The sequence below is a fragment of the Mchenga conophoros genome, linkage group LG15, assembly GCF_057382185.1.
Source record: "Mchenga conophoros isolate Kocher_MC1m ecotype Shallow Benthic linkage group LG15, M_conophoros_male_GT1.1, whole genome shotgun sequence".
In the NCBI taxonomy this organism is placed as follows: domain Eukaryota; kingdom Metazoa; phylum Chordata; class Actinopteri; order Cichliformes; family Cichlidae; genus Mchenga; species Mchenga conophoros.
In genome coordinates this window covers 30,491,905-30,512,098 of record NC_140540.1, presented here as the reverse complement: position 1 = coordinate 30,512,098, position 20,194 = coordinate 30,491,905, and the positions used below count along the sequence as shown (strand labels likewise).

The following is a 20,194-nucleotide window of genomic DNA, read 5'->3' as shown; positions in this document are numbered from 1 at the left end:
ATTCTGTCTCTGTTAAAATGAAATAACCATAAAAATTAGAGACTGTTTGTTTGTTTGTAAGTAAGCAAACTGACAAATTCAACCCACTGTAAGCCGATCATGGGATGTTTTTATTTTCTTTTTTCAAAGAAAAGTACTTGTTACTTGATTTACCAAGGTTTGTGGCACAGAATTTTCTGCTTGTCTTAATTGTGCTTGATGGTGTTTTAGGGGGTGTCATTTATTTGGATTGAAAGGAGGAAAGATAATTGTGCCGCTGGAGGGGTCACAGCTGTGAGTGCAGTGCCAAACTTTGGCTGTGTCCTACAACTCTTCACTGGGTCCCTACTGACTGATTTCATGGTGTTATGCTGTCTCTGGAAAGAAACCTGTGCCTATGCTCATTATTCACTTTCTCACGGTAGCTCATATGCTTGTAATCTGCCGTGTTCTTTGTAGAATGCTGGTCATTGTTGATGTGACCGCCTTCATTTTTGTATACAAACAAGCGGATTGTTAGGGGATCGCCTCAGAACTTTCCACTCCCATCAGCGCATTTTTGCGACCCTAAAAGCCCCGTGGTGGCTTGAAGGTCAACATTCTGCACACTGAATTCCTGAATTGTAGCCATAAACTGATAAATTCACAACTGTGTCAAATTTTTACACCAAATTTCAAATTTTGACTAAATTTTAAACCACATAATTGCCACATAATGAGCCAGAACGTAATGAATGTTTGCACCAGAAACTGGCTGCAGATTTCTGTGAACCATATTTAATAATCACCTGAGGAAGGACTGAACTGTTCACACAGGGTGTCTCATTCCCTCAACTCAGCCACGCATCCACATCCAAGGGCCATTTGGGGCATCTCTGGGGTATGGCTGCTGGCAGAAACCATAACAATGATTTTGGTCCGTCATTGCGGTCTCGATTTTTGAACTTGAAACCAGACTTAGGGCTTTAGGGCCTGAGCCAGCAGCATAAATGGGCAACAGATTCTCAAAACATGGAAATAGATATGTAATAGCTGCTTTATTAACAATATAGACAGACAGAGAATATGAGCTATCCTTACTGTCTCATCCTCAGATGAGTTAGTATACGTTTCCTTCCTTCCTTTGGCTCATTAGGTTAACATTTCTTGTGGTCTACTTAAGTTTTTTTTTAATGCGTCCTTAAAACTCTAAACTCATGTTGTTGAGCTGCATTTCAATCCAGTCATCTGAGTGGGAAAGTGGGTCACAGATGCAGAAAAGAACAACCTACAGCTAAAAATAGAGCAAAATCTTGGTTTCTTGTTTTCAGCAAGAACCCGAGATCATTCCACACACTCGCTTTTAGTCCACTCCATAAATCCCGACCCACTTTCAGCTTTGTGTGTCTTTGTGCAGAACCAGACCCAGCAGCACCAGCAGACAACTGGCCAGGCTCAGGCCCAGAACCAGCAGCAGACAGCAGCCCAGCAGGCCCCCTCCCAGCAGAGCTCTGCTCAAACCAACGGCACCGCCGGAGCCACGGGGGCCACCACTGCAGCGCTACAGCACGGTCAGGACCAGGGGCCACCCAACAAGAAACCTCGGATCGGACCCTCTGGGGCCTCCTCAGGCACTGGGGTGCTACAGTCAGATTACCAGGTCAGTACAATATTATAGAACAAACACCAACACCAACATTTTCTGGTGAAACTGTTCATTTGTCTGTACTTTAAAACTCTATTAAATGAATGGTAAATGGCCTGTATTTGTCCCTAAGGACCCCAAAGCGCTTTACACATCCAGTCACACACACATTCACACACTGGTGATGGCAAGCTACATTGTAGCCACAGCCACCCTGGTGTGCACTGACAGAGGCGAGGCTGCCGAACACTGGCGCCACCGGGCCCTCTGACCACCACCAGTAGGCAATAGGTGAAGTGTCTTGCCCAAGGACACAATGACCGAGACTGTCCGAGCCAGGGCTCGAACCGGCAACCTTCCGATTACAAGGCGAACTCCCAACTCTTGAGCCACGATTGCCCGATAAATGAGTCCATTATAATCATCTTCTGTGCTCATAGTACCTGAACCCTGAAACGATCATAAAAAACTGTCTTAAACCTAGTGTTTAGAGCAGGTTGAAGGCTTGTTTAATATGAACATCCCACAGTGTAACAGTATATGTGAAGAAAAATATATATATAAAAGCATAAAAGGTCGACCACAGCAGGATGTACCATTCCAGCACTGAAAATGAGACACTCCAAACTCCTGTTTGAGTTCAGTTTGATTGCAAGTACGTGCTTTAAGAAACTGACATGATCTTCAGAAGGAAAAAAACCTGCGTTAGGCAGTTAGGATAGGGAAATCTAAACGTATTAAGACATGAACCAACATGTTGTTGGGCTGAGAATGCTTACAGGGGGCTGCAGGCTAAAAAATGTATACTCAAACACTCAGATACCAGACAACAACAAGATGTTGTTTAAATGATAAGGACTGTACAGAGCTGATATCAAATCACAATGGAGCCTGTGAGCTTTTGTTTTCTGCTCAGGCGCCTCCTGTATCGCCGGCTCAGCTCTTATCACGAGGCCAAAGAGACAACAGCTCTCGGCCTGTGATGAAGTGAAGCTGGATGCCAAAGTTTGGCATATGACATATTTTGACTTTCAAGGAGAACCCGACTGCTGCAGAAAATAAATGTGATCAGCGACTAATCAGCAACGTATGGGGTTAGCTCAGGTTTGAGCGTTACATGACCGCAGGAGCAGGGAGATCATGTGTCAGTACTTAACAGAGCACGGTGTGATCTAAGTGACCGCTTTGACCTCTCCCGCTTCTGTATCAGCGAGGCACACAAGTATATTGCATACAGAGATATGCCTAGTTGCAAGTGACACAGCTGGTGGCTGTCAGGCCTCAGTTGATGTATAAATAAACTGTCGCAGTGGTCAGACACATCACGAGTGTGGCTATAGCTGCTACTGTCAGTGTCCTACTTTTTCCCTTTATTGATCTCTATCCACATATATTCCATCATACACCACCCACCGATCATTTCCCTAATCTAGAACAGTGTAGCCAAGAACCCACAACTGTGGTATGGAGGCATGCAAACAGTTGAGGTCTCAGATTCTCAAAGCAATATCCAGATCGTTGAAATTTCAGCACCAGTACTTTTTACAGTCCATGTCTCCAAGCGTGTAAATGAGACTTTTTTTTTTTTTCATTACTAGTGAAATAATCCCAGAGCCACTGAACACACAGGGAAATATCATAATCCCAATTTTTTGAAATCCATATGGAAAACAGCTTATGAGGAAAGGTTAATTAGCTGCAGACAACTGAATCTGGAAGGAAGTCGCGCTCATTAGCGCAATGTCTGGATGTAGCCTTAAAAACACAATATTTTGCACACCTCCAGAGTCACCGTTTGAATGTTTGCTGATAAGAAGTCTGGTGATTTAGCGACTGCGTCTCCACTTCTCTCTCTCTTTCAGCACTCTGGCTCCCGCCTTGGTTACCAAAGCAATGTCCAAGGTTCCACTCAACCCCAGAGCACCATGGGATACTCATCATCAACCCAGCAGAGCTCCCAGTACTCCCACCAGACCCACCGTTACTGAGGATCCTTGTCACTCCCTAACCAGCAGAGGAGTCAAGCTCCTCCTTGTCTTCAGCCAACCCTCAACAACCTCAGCTCCACGGCTCCCGTGTCCCGGTTGGACCCTTGTCCCTTCATTACATCATTCCAACTCCAGTCATCCTTCTTTTCAAACTGCCCTCACCTTTGACCTTTCGCCCGACAGCCTTCAGCGGCACTGTAACACGAAGGCTGATGAACATAGGAACCAAACGAAATCCAATGAGAAAACAAATTCTGCCTCATCGGCGCGTTGAAACACTTTTAAATCGACTGGGGAAAAAAAAGGTGTAAGATAGATGTCAAGGCGTCTCACACACAGACTCAGAACCGTGGCACTTACAAACACAACGTTCCTCACCAGGAAGAATCGCAGCTGTGTTCAAGTATATTATATAGCACCTTTTTCTATTTGAGTTTTTTTCTCCTGCTCGTTTGCTAGACTTTTCAAGTTTAACTTGTCATTATAAATATTGTTACATACAGAAGCGATCAGATGTGAGGCAACTTAAAAGGAAAAGCCCTTTACTGTCATCTCTAGTGTATAATTATCACGGATAATCAAATGACGATAAGCTAAAGTTTGAGCTAAACCCAACCTTTTAAGAAAAAAGTTTCTACAAAGAAAAAAAAACCTCAGCTTTTAAGCTGATGTCATTGCAGGGAAATATAAAAACAATTAACTTAAATCTTGATATTATAGGGTTTCTATATTTAGAAGTGTTTATCTAGATTTGGATTTGGAATGTAAGAAAAGCAGTTGTCTTTTTACAGCTTCTGTATAATGTGATCACATTATACAGAAGCTTTGCTTTCTGTGATGGCAGCGTCTTCGGGAGGTTTTGACACCTCTTGTTGGTGGCCGGCAGCTCCGGAGTGCGTTCTTGTTCGCTGGTTTTCACTTTGCTGTGACACCTGTGTTATTTTGGACCCTTGAAACATTTAAGGTTTCTGAAGATGCGCATAATCGTACAGGGCAGCTAAACAGTACGCTTCCCCCCCTCCGACATATGCTTCTTGAGACTGTTACTGCCTGATGTCAGATTGTTTTTTTTTAAGATTTTATTGTTATCTCTGTTGTCCCGTGGGCGTGTATGAGCGTGTGCACGTGTGTGTGTGTACAGTATGTTTTTTATGCATGTTGTTTATCCTTTTACTTACTAGAACTGCACTGACCACTGAACCGATCTGCAAAGAGCTGGAACAAATGTGAGGCTCGCCCTCTTCCATATCACCCTTGCGGTGCCACACTGAGTATGCAGGTAGAGACTGGGGTACATTCAAAGACAATGGGTGCTTTCTTTAGTACATGCATGGAGGTATGAGCAACTTATTTACATTTTTATATCCAGTGTATACAACCCGTTGTATGTCTGAGTTCATTTTGAATTAATGAATCAACTTGTGAGAAAAGTGAAATGAAGGACATTTAATAAGTGCTACAATTGAAAAAGCTGTGAGGGAAACACTCTAGTTTCTCGCTGAGACTTAAATGACCAGGTTGATATGCTCACTCCCACCCTCTGTGTTCTGACTAGTAGTTCTCTAGTCAGAGCACAGTGTTGAATATAGTATATATGTCAATTAAATAAGTTTTGTAGTGTATAACACTCCCAGGGTTGCCGTACTCCTGTTCCCTGTGCAGGAATTGCCTTTTTTTTAATATCGTTATGAACAAGGGACAGCAAAACTGTTGGGTCAAATATGAATGTCAATCTCAATGGAGCCTGTGTCTGTACTGAGACACCCTCCAGTCATTTGGGACCCCTTCACCCAAGTTCTGACTGGTGTTTTTGACAACGCTTTTCATCCTAGTCAAATCAATGTATGTTGCTCTGTGCAACCTGAGTCTATCATGTGGGTGGTACCAAGCCAAGTTGTGAGACATGAATGCCTTTCAGTGCTAGAAATTCAGCAAAATTGTTCTTCCGAAATGTAGAAAGTGAAAAAGTCACAATAAATGTCACAATATATGTATTACATTGTTAGTAGCGCAACCTGCCAACTACTATTATTACCACTATATTACTATTATAATCAATATAATTCTCAACATTGCCTGTATCTTTAGTGTAGAGCCATTCCTGGTAGCTAATTAGCTTAGCCTAGCATAAATCCTGGAAACACTAAAGGAGAGCTAGCATGGGGCTATTAGAGGATAACAGCTTTTCTTAAGCTCATGGGTTTTGTTTTTTTTAAAGCTAATGATGTTATATGTGGACATTTTAATACGTTTACTATTTATTTTTTTAAACTACTTCTTAGAACAACTTATCTGTATGACACTTTAAACTTCAGTGTTTTGTGTAGGTCAAACTAGTGATGTATAACATGCTAACTTATGAGCTAAAATGTGCTTGTAGCCTGTAATAAATAAATACAATAATACTAATAACAAAAATAAAATAAAAAAAGATCCAGGCTAGTTGTTTCCCCCTATTTCCAGTTTTTATGCTAAGCTAAACTGATGGGCTGGTAGTAACATTTTTAAATTTTGCTGCAGACATGAGTGTGATATCAGTGTTTTTATCTAACTCTAGGTAATGAGCAAAAGATAATGGCTGCATTACCACAAATCTGTTTTTCTTCCTTAAGCACAAAGTCTTCTTTTTCAAGTAATACTTCATTACATTTCAGAAGATCATATTGATCATATCTTATTTTTTTAAACACAAACCAATTTGTCTTCAGTATTTTTGAAAATCTGATTTTTTTTTATATGGGGATTTTCCTTTTCAGAATTTCTTTCAGGCGTTTACAGAAAAGTTATTAGGGATCTGTTCACATACAAAATTGTCTTTGAGGCTGTTTTTCACTGTTAGAAGTGGCAATGCGCAGCATGGACTAGTTAAAATTATTATGCAGATTATTATCTGCACCACAATATATTGTTAAAAAAAAATGCTACCTACACAGTATGTAACACTATGAACTAGTTCATACGGTATGTTTACCTTTGATACTTACAGTAAACTTTGCTAAAAGCATTTCTAGTATTAATTTTACGGGTTATAATACTAACAATACAACAGTAAGAGCAAGTCTTCTCTTTTCATATCCTCCTGACAACTTGCTCCATCATGAATGACCACCCTGCATGCTGTGTTAAAGAATGCACCCAGTTATTTGACTAACTGCATTTGCCCCCATACAGAGGAAAAGAGACATTGTGTTTATTGCACGTGTGACCTGCAGTTTAATTAGGAAACACTGACACCTTGTGGCTGGAAAGAGAACTGGACCTCTGTCCTTATCAAAGCTGTAATAGTACAAATAGATAATGGTGTTAGGGATTTTTTTTTATTAATCAGAACATGCAAGATATGTGTGTATAATGAAAATAATTGTATTTCTGTGTCCAGTTATGGTTCACTGATGCTTAAAAGTACCCACCCGCGTTACATTAGCAACATCATTAGAATTTTACCACTGAATAGAACTTTTTTAAGGCTTTATGTTTCATGCATTGATACTAACTGCAGATAGGTGGGTAGTCTCAGTTCTGCTTATTTTGTTCTGCTAAATTATGCTTATTTAAAGCAAAGTGCATCTGGATGGATCTTGTAACAGGATTCATGTCAAATTTTGACCTAAAATATGTTTGAAATCATGTTTTAAAAAAATATTGTTGATTCTTAAACAAGAGAAAGTCCTTTCTAGTGTTGTAGGTTTGTCACAGTTTTAGTCAAAATTGTCCACAATGTGAAAAAAGTGTGAAAATTTACATACTGCTGGGTTTTTCATTTAAAACAGGACATGCATAATCTGAGTGTGTGGTTGTTTCTGTAAATGGCCACTATCTACATTTTTAGTGCATACATTGTCTGATGAGATGAGATATGGATACTGTTTAAAATCAAACCTTTTTCAAAATTCAAAGATATAATGTCAGTTAATGTCCCACAGGTCTTTGATAACCCGTATAGAGTTACAGAGCTTAGAGTTTTAGAGGTTTTATGGACTGTTGCCCGTTTGGCACAATATCTTTGGTTTCTGAAGAATGTGAGCATGCTAAATAGACCAAAATCCATAAAACAGCTGGATTAACCTAAACCTACCCCTAACCAGAAAGACCCAGGTTAATTTTTTCAATTAAAAAATATAGTAATTAGATTCAGATAACTTTGTTTATTATAGTATTTAGTTTTATTTTATTTATTTAGTTTATTCTAAACTGCATTTATTAAAATTATGTAAATGTGGAAAAACTGCAAATTTAGTTTGTGGGTTTTTTCCCCACAGCCATTTTTAAAAACAAGCCGCTCAGAGCATGTGTGTCCTGTTTCTAAAGCCCATAGAAAAATCTCCCAGTTATGCCATTTTTTTTTCTTCATGCTAAGCGATTCTGAACTGTTCAGTGTTTACATGACACAAAGGCAGGGTCCTTTATGTTTTAAACTCATTTAAAGCTGCAGTAATTGATATTTTTGGTCTCTTGGGGCAGGAGGACATAAAGCAACATGTAACACCTCCCTATGAATCTTTCAAGAAATTTGGAAGGTGATTAGATGAGCAAAATGTCTTTCACCTTCCAAACCATGTCTGCGGAGAGTGTCTTAGCTGAAAAACCATAACAAGCAGCAGTCTGAGGAGCTTGGAAAGCTAGCAGTCAGTCAGCATGTCAATGGTTACACCTTCCTGTTGCCAGGCTAGTATGAAAAATGTGCACATAAAAGGCACACTGGCATTAGTGTTGCTGAGTTGCTTTTGCTGCATGTTAAAAAATGGACATGTTGCCATTCCTTGGTAACGAACATGGAGAAAAACATGCAAGCAGCCTTTTTTTTTTTTTTTTTAAATGAAAATAAACCAAAACAGTTCAAAGGTCTTTGAGTATTCCATAAAACTGTTTATAATTCTTTCTGGATCCATCACTTTGTGGCCCCTTTAATGGGAAGCATGGTCATTGAAGCTTTTGCTCATCTAAAAATCTTGATTATAGCAGCTTTAAAGAGAAACTTAAAGGAATGCACCTGTACCTGAAATGTCCAGATGAAGTAGCTTTTTGCACTCCGTGTCTTTAGTTCATCTTTACTTCTACTGTTTTCTGACAGACTGGCAGACAGATCCACTGGTTGGGGGGGGGAGGTCAGTGGCACACAGTAGGGATCTAAACCAGCAGTTATTCAAAGGTTTTGGCCTCCCGTTACTGTGTGTATTTGAAGTTGAAGTGAGTAGCAGTGAGGATATGTTGAGACTCTTTGTTGTACATTTCTCTCTCCACACAAACGAGGTGTCACAAGTATTACTAATGAGCACGAGGCTCCAGCAAAAGACAAACTCCTATGCAAAGAAATCCCAGACTAAAGCTTTTACCTGTTTCTAGGTTTTGCAGTTGACAGGTTTTATTATATTTTATTGGGTGATGTGTATTCCTTTCTTGTGAAATACTGAGTACAGTAGACCAAGACAGCTCTCATTTATGTCCTTTTCCCCCCACAGCATTTTAAAATGTACTCTAAAAGAATTATTGTAAAGAAATGCATATATATATGAATAGTATACAATCATATTTATTTTTTCCATACATGTATTAATAATACCCATGTTTGAATTTCCTCTGCCTTAACTATAGTAGCTATAGAAAGGGACCTCTGTCAGACAGACCCGCCTTCGCTAGACCATAGTTCTCCTGCTCCTGGTTGTTTCCTCTTCATAAATAAGCTCACGTGGAATGAACGTCTAGTTACTGAATGTGTTCACACCACCTCACTGTACAGTAGAATGAAGGTGACGCCGACGCCTGTGATCGCTCACTGGCTTCGGTTCCACAGTGTTGCTGTCCTTACTTACAGGAATGATAACTAACGGTCCACGTTTTAGTTTGAGTGGATGGTGCCTTTTTTTTCTTTTTTAAATTTCATCAGCTAAACTTGTCATGGGGTTTTAATTTTGTATTTTCACACTTCCTCTGTCAGTCTTTTATTTTTCTTGTTACTATGTAGCATATTGTTAGCAGCTAAGTATCTATTTGATTTGACTGCAAAGAATCCTGATGCAGGATTGGCTGTTGTTTTCTCTGCTCATAGATATCGTCCTCACACATTACTGAAGCGCAGTTATGTTTTGAAATGCTGTACATAAAAAACATTTTAAGGACTTCTCATTGAGATATAGTAATTGTCTTCTAATGCACTGTCGTTGCTAAAATATCTAGTGGTAAATAAAAAATATGGTATTTAATGTTTTTTAATGTCTCGCTTTAGACACTAAACTTCTGGCAGTGCTATGAAAGTTAGAAGGTAGGTGTGTGTGTGTGTGTGTGTGTGTGTGTGTGTGTGTGTGTGTGTGTGTGTGTGTGTGTGTGTGTGTGTGTGTGTGTGTGTGTGTGTGTGGAAGGACACTTACTTGTACAACGCTTTTATAAAATCTAGTGCACCTCTAGGCTGCCCGTCCTCTCACATCGCCTCTTTTTTGATAGTATTGCATGTGCCTGTCTTTTTCCAATGGAGAACATAAGCACTTACTGTCGCTCTCGCAACACTTTGTACAGGCGGACAGACGCTCCATCTGCAGAGTTGAAAGAAGTGATGCCATTTGCCTTTTTTTTTAAAAAAAGAAAAGAAATTGGCATAAAAATCACAAAATGTTTCCACTGACACTCTGTCCCATTGTGTGTGTGTGTGGGGGGGGGGATTAGAGAGGAAGCAGAAAAGTAACTGTTATTTAAAAACCTTTTTGTAATTACCATCTGCAAATTTTGACTAAAGCTTTCAATAAAAATCACCTTTTTTTTTCAAGAGGCTTTTCTTTGCCCAGGTCGCCATTGTAAATAAGAATGTGCTTATAATTACTTGCCTGGTGGTTAAGTTAAGGTGACACTGACTTGCTGCGCCACCTTGTGGTACAAATTGGTATTGCAAGGAAGTACGGCACGGTCCTAGTTGAACTTCATTTGTTATCTCTTTAACACCTTGCATAGATGTTTTCATGGCAGCTGTTTCTTCACATCCTGTTGAAAGCTTTAGTTCATTTTTGAAGGTTTATAATGTTTTTGAAAATGGGTATTTACAAAAAGTACCTCCCCCCCACCCCCCCACCCGAGCCACATCAGAGTAATGCTTTGCAGATTGGGGTGTCTGTCCATTTTTGACATTCTATCTGTATTACGTGAGTGCGTGTGAGCGTGAGTTTGAAATATACATATGGCCTAAATGGTATTGTCTTTTCATAGTGTTTATAGATAAAGCAGCAATAGGTCGGCGAAAAAGCGAAAATCCGAAAAAGTAAAAATTTATTTAGCTGCTTTTAGCAAACTTGTCCAAATTTCACTGTACAAATGACTGTTAAATGAGAAGAAGTCATGTATATTTATTTTATATCCTCTATTATAATAAAAGCCTCTTTTGTCTGAATCTGTTTCGTTGTGCAGTTGTTGGGAGAGTTGCTGCTTGACAGGGCAGCAACGTTGCAGCTATTAGTATTCACCACTTGGCGGCACCCGAGGGTGTCTGTTTAAAGGGCTGCTGAATCATTATCAGACTATTCCTAATGTCAGTACTCAATATTCATAAACCTAAGTGACTTAGTCATTACAAGACCTAGAGTTTTTCCAGTTCACAAAGTTGTGCATCCATCAAGGATTTGATTATTTAATCATTTTTTTTATTCCAACATCCCATATATTGAATAACAGCATGAGTCAATGGTTTGGACGTTGTTCTCATTAAAGGGAAATGATAAGAGATAGGACCATAACGGTCTTATTTTATGCTATAATCTGTTTAGGATGTTGATTCTTTGAATGTGTGCCTGTCCCAGCTGACCATCATCACTTCAGGACACAAATAGGCATGGTTATTTCAAACTCCCTTTTTTGGTTCTTGGACTCTACTAGACTCGCTTTGCATCATTCAAAGTTCATAATAATCCACCTCTGTCTGGTTGGTCTTGGTTTGTGAAGCGACAGGTGGATCTGTGAAACCACGTGCCTGTTGGCTTGTAATTGACATGTTGTGAGCCAGGGAGTGTATAAAGAATGATCCTCATTCTTGAGTTGTAGAATAACCAAAACTGACAAAAGACTACAGTGGTGTGAAAAGCTTTTGCCCTCTTCCTAATTTCTCTTTTTTCATATTTGTTGCACATTTCAGATGATCAAATAAATTATAATATTATGTAAAGATAACTCAAGTAAAGACAAAATGCTGTTTTAATGATGATTATTGATTTACTACCTGGCTGGGTGTGAAAAAGTAATTAATTACTCCCTAAACCTAAAAACTGGTTGCGCCAGCTTTGGCAGCAAAAACTGCTATCGAGTGTTTGTGATAACTGGCAATGAGTCTTTCGCATCACTGTGGAGGAATTATGGCCCACTCTTCTTTGCAGAACTGCTCGAGAGTTATTGAGCATGAGTGGATTGTTTAAAGTCATGCTAAAGCATCTCAGTCAGATTTAAATCTGGACTTTGACTAGGCCACTCCAACACCTTTCTTTCAGGATTTTCTGGTAGAGAGCAGGAAATCCTGGGATGAATCAGTGTTGTACCTACACTTAACAGACAACTGAGCAAAGATTTTAAATCTCAGCCTGCCACAAAAACACACAAGTTTGTTCCTATTTCTTCAGTTGAAACTATAAAAATGCCAACGATAACAAGTATAAAACTGTATTTTTCCACCAACAAGGTGATTCCCAGAGATATTAGCGTTAAACTTGGCATATCTTGGTATTGATCCTAAACTTACTGCCAATGCAGTAAAAGCATACCTGGATAGAAAAACACATACAACAGCCCTTTGTCAGTCCTGGGTTGGGTTCCCCAAAATCTGGACCTCAACAACATTGAAGCAGTGGGTTGACTGCGGATCAGGAGGCAGGGAAGGTCATCTACTAACTTGAAGGTTGGTGCAGTTGGTGGTTGATTTCATCCCTGGCTTTTCCAGTCTGCTGAACCCTAAGTTGCTCCTATATAAGGACCTTACATTTACCAGTGTGGTAAATGGAAATTAAAGAATAGCCTGCCTAAGAGTTGGAGCTGTGTTGAAGAATAAAGATGGTTGCATCGAATATTGACTTCTATGCGTATTAGAACTGTACAAACTCTGTTTTTGGCTTCTGTATTTCCATGTATGTTTGCACATGTTGCTCAAGACTTTTGGACAATACCGTACCTGCAAAGCATCCTGCCAAAGAGCCAATAGTGTGCAAATGTCAGCGGTGATGGGTGCTAGCATAAAGTGATAAAGTATATTTTAGTCTGATTTATGGAGAAGTAAAGACTGGATGGACTGCAGAAAGTCAGCCTGTCCTAATTACTATCCCTGCTGGTGTTATAGGGTTACACACACTGGAGCGAATGTCTTTGGCTGATCTAAACACTTGTACCAACCAACAAGACATTCCAAAGGATGCGTCAAGTAAGCACTACATTCAGTTCTCCTTACAGGCTGCTGGTGTAAAACCACTGCAGACAAGCTGAGACTTGGCATCAGCTGCACGAGTTCTGGCAGAGGCGCTGGATTGACAGATCAGCCTGCGGTGTTACTGCTACCACTTGAGGGAAATTTATGACTTGGCTCAGAGAGCAGTAGAACGTGTTAACACAGATGGCCCCATTTCCTACTTCAGGTGCTGCAATAGCAACTAAAGAGCAAACTCATCCCACACGTGTAGCTTCCAGTTTAAACCCTACCACGGGCAGGGTTCAAACTGACCCTGGACCTCAGCATAAATTCTCAGAATTTGCAACTGCTATCTAAGGGATTGTACTCAGTTTAGGAAGAAATGCTTTGGTCTAATTAAAACTATCAGGAGCTTTGGTTTGGTAGTGATTCTGTTCAATAGCACCGACAACGACTTGTATGTACATGCAACTGACAGAGTATGACAAAACTTGCTGTGACAGACATTGCGTGTTGTAAATATAACTGATGTACAGCGTGGCCTGGCATCAAATAAGCGTTTAACAGAACACGCCTAAGCCAAAAGGAAAGTCCGGTGAGATGGTGAAACCTGGCCAATAAACCATGTGTGCTAGAAGAGGTTCTTCAATGTTCTTCTAATTTCTGGCATGTTTTTAGACAGGTGATCGCTTATATAAATAGATGTACCCAGTTTGTAATAATGAAAGTATATCTATAAGTAATCTCCTCTGTCACACCAACCCTCTGCATGTCCTCCTTCACATCCTTTGTCCAATATATTCAGCATCTCTCCTGTGCACATGTACAAACCATCTCATCCTGCCTCTCTAACGTCGTCTCTAAACCACTCAGTCTGAGCTGTCTGCTGATGTACTCATTTCTAGTCCTGTCCATCCTACTTACTTCCGATGAAAATCTTCAACTCTACCACCCCTTTGTTAGCGCTGTTGTTTCCAAGTTATACATCATGCCAGGTCTCAGTACTATCTCGTAAACCTTCCTAGCTACATTCTCCCAACAAAAGCTTTGAGTCTCTTATCACTTTCACACTGCATCTTTTTCGTGAAGTACGTATTCACCACAGCCATTTCCATTCTTCTTTCCACATCTCCTTAACACCATACCTACCCAACCCCTCCTCATCACCCCTTTGATTTCAAACTCATGTTCTAAAACTTTCTTTGTCAGCCCATTTATCCTGTCTTCGGAGTGGTACTAGAAGTGCACTGGCCTCCCTGTGGCTAAGTTTAGACCAGTGTTTTAACTGATAATATATAACATTTAGATCAGCTTTTACATTTTCAGTTGGTTATATATATTATATTACCCACAAGTTTGCAGAGCCACTTTTTTATTTTAGATTTGTCTTTTTATTACTATTTTTTGTTTTTGACCCAACATTGTAATGGAGTTTTGTGTTTTTGCTCTTTCACAGAACCACATATTCTGTTTACTAATAAATATTTTATACTTTTATACTCATAATTTGCCTGTTGTTTACATTCTCATCTTTTTTTTTTTTTTTTTTACTATTTTTAGTCTTTAGTTGTAGTTACAGTTACTTCTTATATTTGATTTGACTACTTTCCACTCTTGTCTTTTCCCCATGTGACCCCTTATTTACTTGTTATTGTTATTTAATAATAATAATAATAATAATAATGATGTATACTTTATTCCTGTGTTACTTTGCTAGTTAGTTGTCTTCTGTGTCTTGCAAGCTGTTTTCCAGGTTGATAGTGCGTACTGTGTCTAATCCTCATTAGTGGGAGGGTGGGAGAGAGTTCCTTTAATTGCGGAGTGCCACAGTGTCTTTTAACCTCACGCCAATGCTTCTAGACTAGGGGTGTTAAACACAAGGCCCCGGGCTCAGAGGTATCGATGTACCTCTGAATGTGGCAGTATGTAACAGCTGTCGCTTGTTAGTGAAAGCCACATTGCCACCTTTAAGTATTAATAAAGGTTACAACTACACATGTTTCTTTTCCAAATATTTATTTATAAGTGACTTATGTATGTATGTATGTGTATATATATGTATATATTGTACTATTCTTAGTTAGCGTATTGTCTGTCTTGTCTTAATGTTGGTTTAAAATGGAGCACTGTAACAAAAAATAATTTCCCCCAGGGATCAATAAAGTATTCTGATTCTGATTCTGATTAAACAGGTGAGTTTGCCATGTACGATTGTAATAAAGGGGCACGCTATCCTTAGAGGCCAAAACCTGTAAAGTTGGGCGTTTTAACATGGGAATCTACTTGAGAGCAAGCCATTCGTAACAGCATTTCGAGGAACTGCAGTCACTTTGTCACTACCATGGTGACTTCATTTTTGACCTCTAGAGCAGGGGTGGGCAAACTATGACCCGCGGGCCACCTCCGGCCTTTTGATCTTTTTATTCCGGCCCGCTGAAGTTTGGTGTGTCTCATCCATGTCTCAAGCCATGAAGTTGCGGGGCGGGGCATGGAGTATGAAGTTACTGTAATTAAGTACTCATTTGCGCTGTCAAAATTGAAAACTGTACCACCAATAGCCCGGGCTACTCTCTGTTGTTACTCTGCTACTACTCTGAACCTATCTGCAACAATAAGTGGGCGAAAGAAAAGAAAAGTCGACAGTGAGTGCAGAGTGTTTAACAAGGAATGGACAACTAATTACCTTTTCACAGAAGTTTGGTTAAAGGCCGTATGTCTGTATTTGCCAAGAAACCATTGCGGTCTTAAAGGAATACAACATGAGCCGTCACTTTTCCACCAAGCATGCTAATTATGCTAACAACCAGTTGACACAAGAACACACGACTACCGCTCAGAGATTAGCAGCTAGTTTGCAGGTTCAGCAAAACACCTTTATCCAACAAACTACCATCCAGGAATCAAGCACGAAGGCAAGTTATATACTGAGCCAAAAAGTTTGCCCACACCTGCTCTAGAGGCTGGTCAAATTCTGTGTTTAAAGTAGGAGGTTGGAAATCAAGAGTTCCAAGCTGAAATTTTCAACTGGAATGCCAATCAATCCAGGTTTCTTACATTTACTTAGAAAAAGTCAAAAATCCAAGACGGCACCAGTGCACATAAACACTAATGAAACTGCAAAACTTATACTGTACCAGAGTACTGTATTTGTGACTCCCTAAAAAAGCCACACACAGACCATGCTCTGTGAACAAGCATTCCTTTGTATCACTACTGATGGTTGAATGCCTCTGCCTTGCTAAGGCAGAAAACAAAGCCTGTTTAACTTGCTTTCCAACTACTACTACTGAACAAGGTGAACTCGGGAGGGATATTGTTTCCAGCTCTGACGTTTGAGGTAAAAGGGATACAGCATAAAACAAGCAAATTTAACTCCTATTTCTCTAAGCCCACCTCTCTAAATGCCCAATTCTAAATGGCTTCCCTTTGCTTGGCTTCCACATACAAAGAAATCCCCAGAATTTCCCATTCTCTTTGGGGGGATGACAACTTCTCAAATTTACACATTGATTTTATCAATTAATTGGCAGGTTTTCATTCAGACTGGTGGCAATTTTTTTACTGAAAATATGACAATTTTACAATATTTCTATGCAGCCCTAGTTTCTGCTGAACAAGACACTTTTAACGCACGGGTCCCTTTAGTACGAATTCCAGTGAACAGGATGAACCTGTTGTCTAAGTATGCTGGCGATATCAGACAGGCACCACCATGAAAACAAAATGTTTTACATATCATACAGCAAAACACAACTTCAAATATGAGTAGCTGTTTTCGTTTCATTTCAAATTTGTTGGTTGGTTTTAGTCAACCCGGGATTATAACATGCATAAATTTAAATATAGCACTGAACTGGATTCACACCTGATTTGTTTGTATTTTTAAGGCAACAGAGCTTACTTTGGGTTAGAAGTGAGCATTGGCAATTCTGACTTTATGCTGACTGGCTCACTGCCTGGCATGGGATGTTAGACTGCTGTCTTGGTGTACTCCTCCTTCTCCTCTCCTTAGTGGACACAGTGTTTGCACTTTCACCAGCCGACTGAGGGTGGGGAGCCACAGAGAGAGAATGGATAGAGTGAACCTTGTATCCAAAGCAGCAAAATCCCTCAAAATCAAAACGTTCCCTTACTGCCATGTCACACAGCTTTATATTCTCATGAAGTCACCAAGTTATTCTTACCTTCTCCTAAATTATTACAATTTGTTTGTCCTTCCTTCTTTTTTGGTCTTTTAGTGACAAAAAGTGCAGTTCCTCTAGTGCCCCACATGAGGCTGGCTTTAAAAGCAAGTCAACTACCATAGATTCCCATGCTAAAATACCCTACTTTACAGCATGACAACTGATGGTAGGCTGATATAGCACTTGGGTATAAGGTCTAGGATGCATGTAGAGAAAGTCCCCTGTGGAAAACGTGACTTGAAACCAAAATCAGGGAAGCCCACAATGATGTGTCAGTTAATTGAGGAGTAGAAGAGTCATGAGAGACGGGTCCCGGATGAATAAGAGGTACAGCAAGGTGTTCATAACTGAAGCTCTGGAAACTGCAAAACAAAGGCTCACACCTTTGGCCACTAGGCTGAAGAGGTATGAGAAAGAAGCAGAGGTCGAAGGAATGAATGGCCTGTTCTCCACTCAAGATCCCAGAAACTAGCAAGATCCATTCAGGTTGGACTCTCAACTACAAAGGAACAACAGCACATCTGGGAAGAACAGGTATCACAAGTGCCAAGTGGCTGGAGAGAGAGAAAGGCAGACAACCAACAATGAAGAGTTGGACAGCACCAGCCACGCCCACTTGCTGAAGATTCCTCTGTCATCATATTCTTGTCTGGTGATTATTCCTACAGGCTCTGGACTGTCTCAGTGTCTGATAATTTTCCTTCTGCCTCTTCAGCATAAGCAACGTTTCGTCACTCATCCAAGTGACTTCTTCAGTCTCAGCTGGCTGCAGGTTTCCCCAACCTTATAAACAGCACATTTGCACAATGACTGAAACTAGCCCAATGAACAACACAGAGCGAACATCATCCCCCAGACAGAGCAGCCAGGGAAGCAGAAGAACATCCATTGACGATTAATCAATGGTCTTTGATCATTTGCTGTTGATCAATGGTCAAGACAATTTACATATTAATGATCAAGAAACTGACCTCACAGCCCATTGTTCATTCAGTGGTGCTAGTTTCAGTCATTGTGCAAATGTGCTGTTTATAAGGTTGGGGAAACCAAGTTACTTGGATGAGTGACAAAACATTTTCCCACTGAAAATGCTACGTCCAGATGAACAGAATCAACTTTTTGGGATTTACTTACCTGGATGATTGAGCATGCATCAAGACACTTCGCTTGTAATATTTGCCAAGATGTGATAATGAAAGTGCACAACAGGACTTTACTAACAAATGGCTGATGTTGTGCTGGCTATGACCATCTTTTATATACAGTCAGTGGATAAAACTTGGCACTGATAATCATGAGGTTTTGGGTATGATCTAGGATTTGGGAGTGCAGGATTGAAAACTACACGCGTGTTAGCCTCATGCTGGTAATCTAAGGAGCTTGGAAAGAAAAGTGTCTGGACTTGAAGTTTTGTGAAGACATTTCACCTCTCATCCGAGAAGCTTCTTTAGTTCTAAAAGCAATTGGTGGAGAGTCTCAGATTTTAAGCCCTATTGGGAGTGTCCCTAAGAGGGTCATGGGCCTCAGTTATCTGGACCATAGTGGTGCAGCGAACATAGGCTCTATTGAGCCACACTGCTAGCACGTTTGCTATATACAGGTGAGAAAGCTTCCATAATGAAGATTTCTCGGGTGGATTGAAAATCTTCCATCCATCCATTCTCTTGTGCTTATCTTTGTCACGGTCGCAAGGGGGGCTGGAGCCTATCCCATATGGCGAGAGGCAGGATACAGCCTGGAAAGGTCGCCAGTCTGTCACAGGGCTAACACATAGAAAGAGATAATGATTCACACTCACATTCACACCTATGGGCAATTTAGAGTTACCAGTTAATCTAACCCCACTAACTGCATGTCTTTGGACTGTGGGAGGAAGCTGGAGTACCCGGAGAGAACCCACGCAAACATGGGGAGAACATGCAAACTCCACACAGAAAAGGCAGGTCAGGTGGTGGAATCACATTGGTGTAGGCAACAGTGCTAATCACCGTGCCACTGTGCTTTTTCTAGTCTAATCTTTTTCTAATATAATCAGCCTAATAGCGATCATTTAGCCCTGCCTCAACAAAAGTGTGAGCTGCATGTCCTTTCTATCCACTTCAATTCTGGCTGGAGAGTACTGCACTCATCCACATAGTGTCAGTTTGACCTTATGGGTAGGAGATCGGTGCCTGGACCTCTGCCATCAGACTACTCACTCCCAGTCTGCTTTCAGGGCAGCCCCCAACCACAACTTGATGCTTACACTCCACAGACCTTGACATTTCAATTGCCTCTCAGAAATAAATTCTCCATTCTGCTCAAAACAGGCCCACACTGTGTTTGTGTTGTTATCACTCAGTTCCTTTATTCTTATTAAGCTTCTTTTACAGATTTTCATGCATATAATAGCACACACAGTGTTACAAGCGTAATAGTAGCTCCCTTGTTTTGTCAGATTCAGAAGTTTACTTCTAGCAAGAGCCGATAGATTCAAGGAGTGTGTGGGGCATTCTGGCTCAAGACTTGTCTGGTTTGCATCTCGGCTAAAGAGACTTTTTAATATTTCTTGTATTCCTTGCTACAAGTAGGCTAATACTTCCATTTATCTCTTTTCAGCTTGAAACCACTGACTGCATTATTCATCCAGTTTGAAAACACTTGAACATGATTAATAGGGTTGATCAAAGGGTACTTGGGCTTATCTGGTAGTGCCCCCCTAAAAACGAGTCTATTCAGATTCACATCAGATTTAGATATTACATAAAAGTACAAAATCTCCAGCTTGTCAGGATCCTGGATCTCATGGCCCAGTGTTTTGAGTTTCTTGTGTCTCAGGGTTTTTGTATTATGACCAGAGATGGGCAGTAACGCGTTATTGTAATGCGTTACAGTAGCGTGTTTGGGTCTCTTGTATTCTGTTTAGTTTTCTGAGTGTTTAGTAGCTGCCCTCTGTGCCTCCTTTATGTTGGTGTCTGTGTTTCTTTGTTGCTCTGTCTCCCCTAGTCAGTCCGCATCTGTGTTACATTTCCTGTTTTACTTTGAAGGTCTGTGTCCTACGCGAATGTATTGAGTT

The 20,194-nt window shown here is 40.3% G+C and overlaps 1 protein-coding gene across 1 annotated transcript in view; it reads left to right on the top strand.

Moving 5' to 3' along the window:
* cdk19 (cyclin dependent kinase 19) overlaps nt 1–10,963 on the top strand; it is a 73,234-nt gene extending 62,271 nt beyond the window's left edge. The window contains exons 12-13 of the mRNA XM_085246764.1: nt 1,376–1,618; nt 3,466–10,963. Coding sequence (XP_085102890.1) covers nt 1,376–1,618; nt 3,466–3,591 — 369 coding nt within the window. The 3' untranslated portion in view covers nt 3,592–10,963. The remainder of the gene's footprint in view (nt 1–1,375; nt 1,619–3,465) is intronic.
* Nucleotides 10,964–20,194: the final 9,231 nt, after the last annotated feature.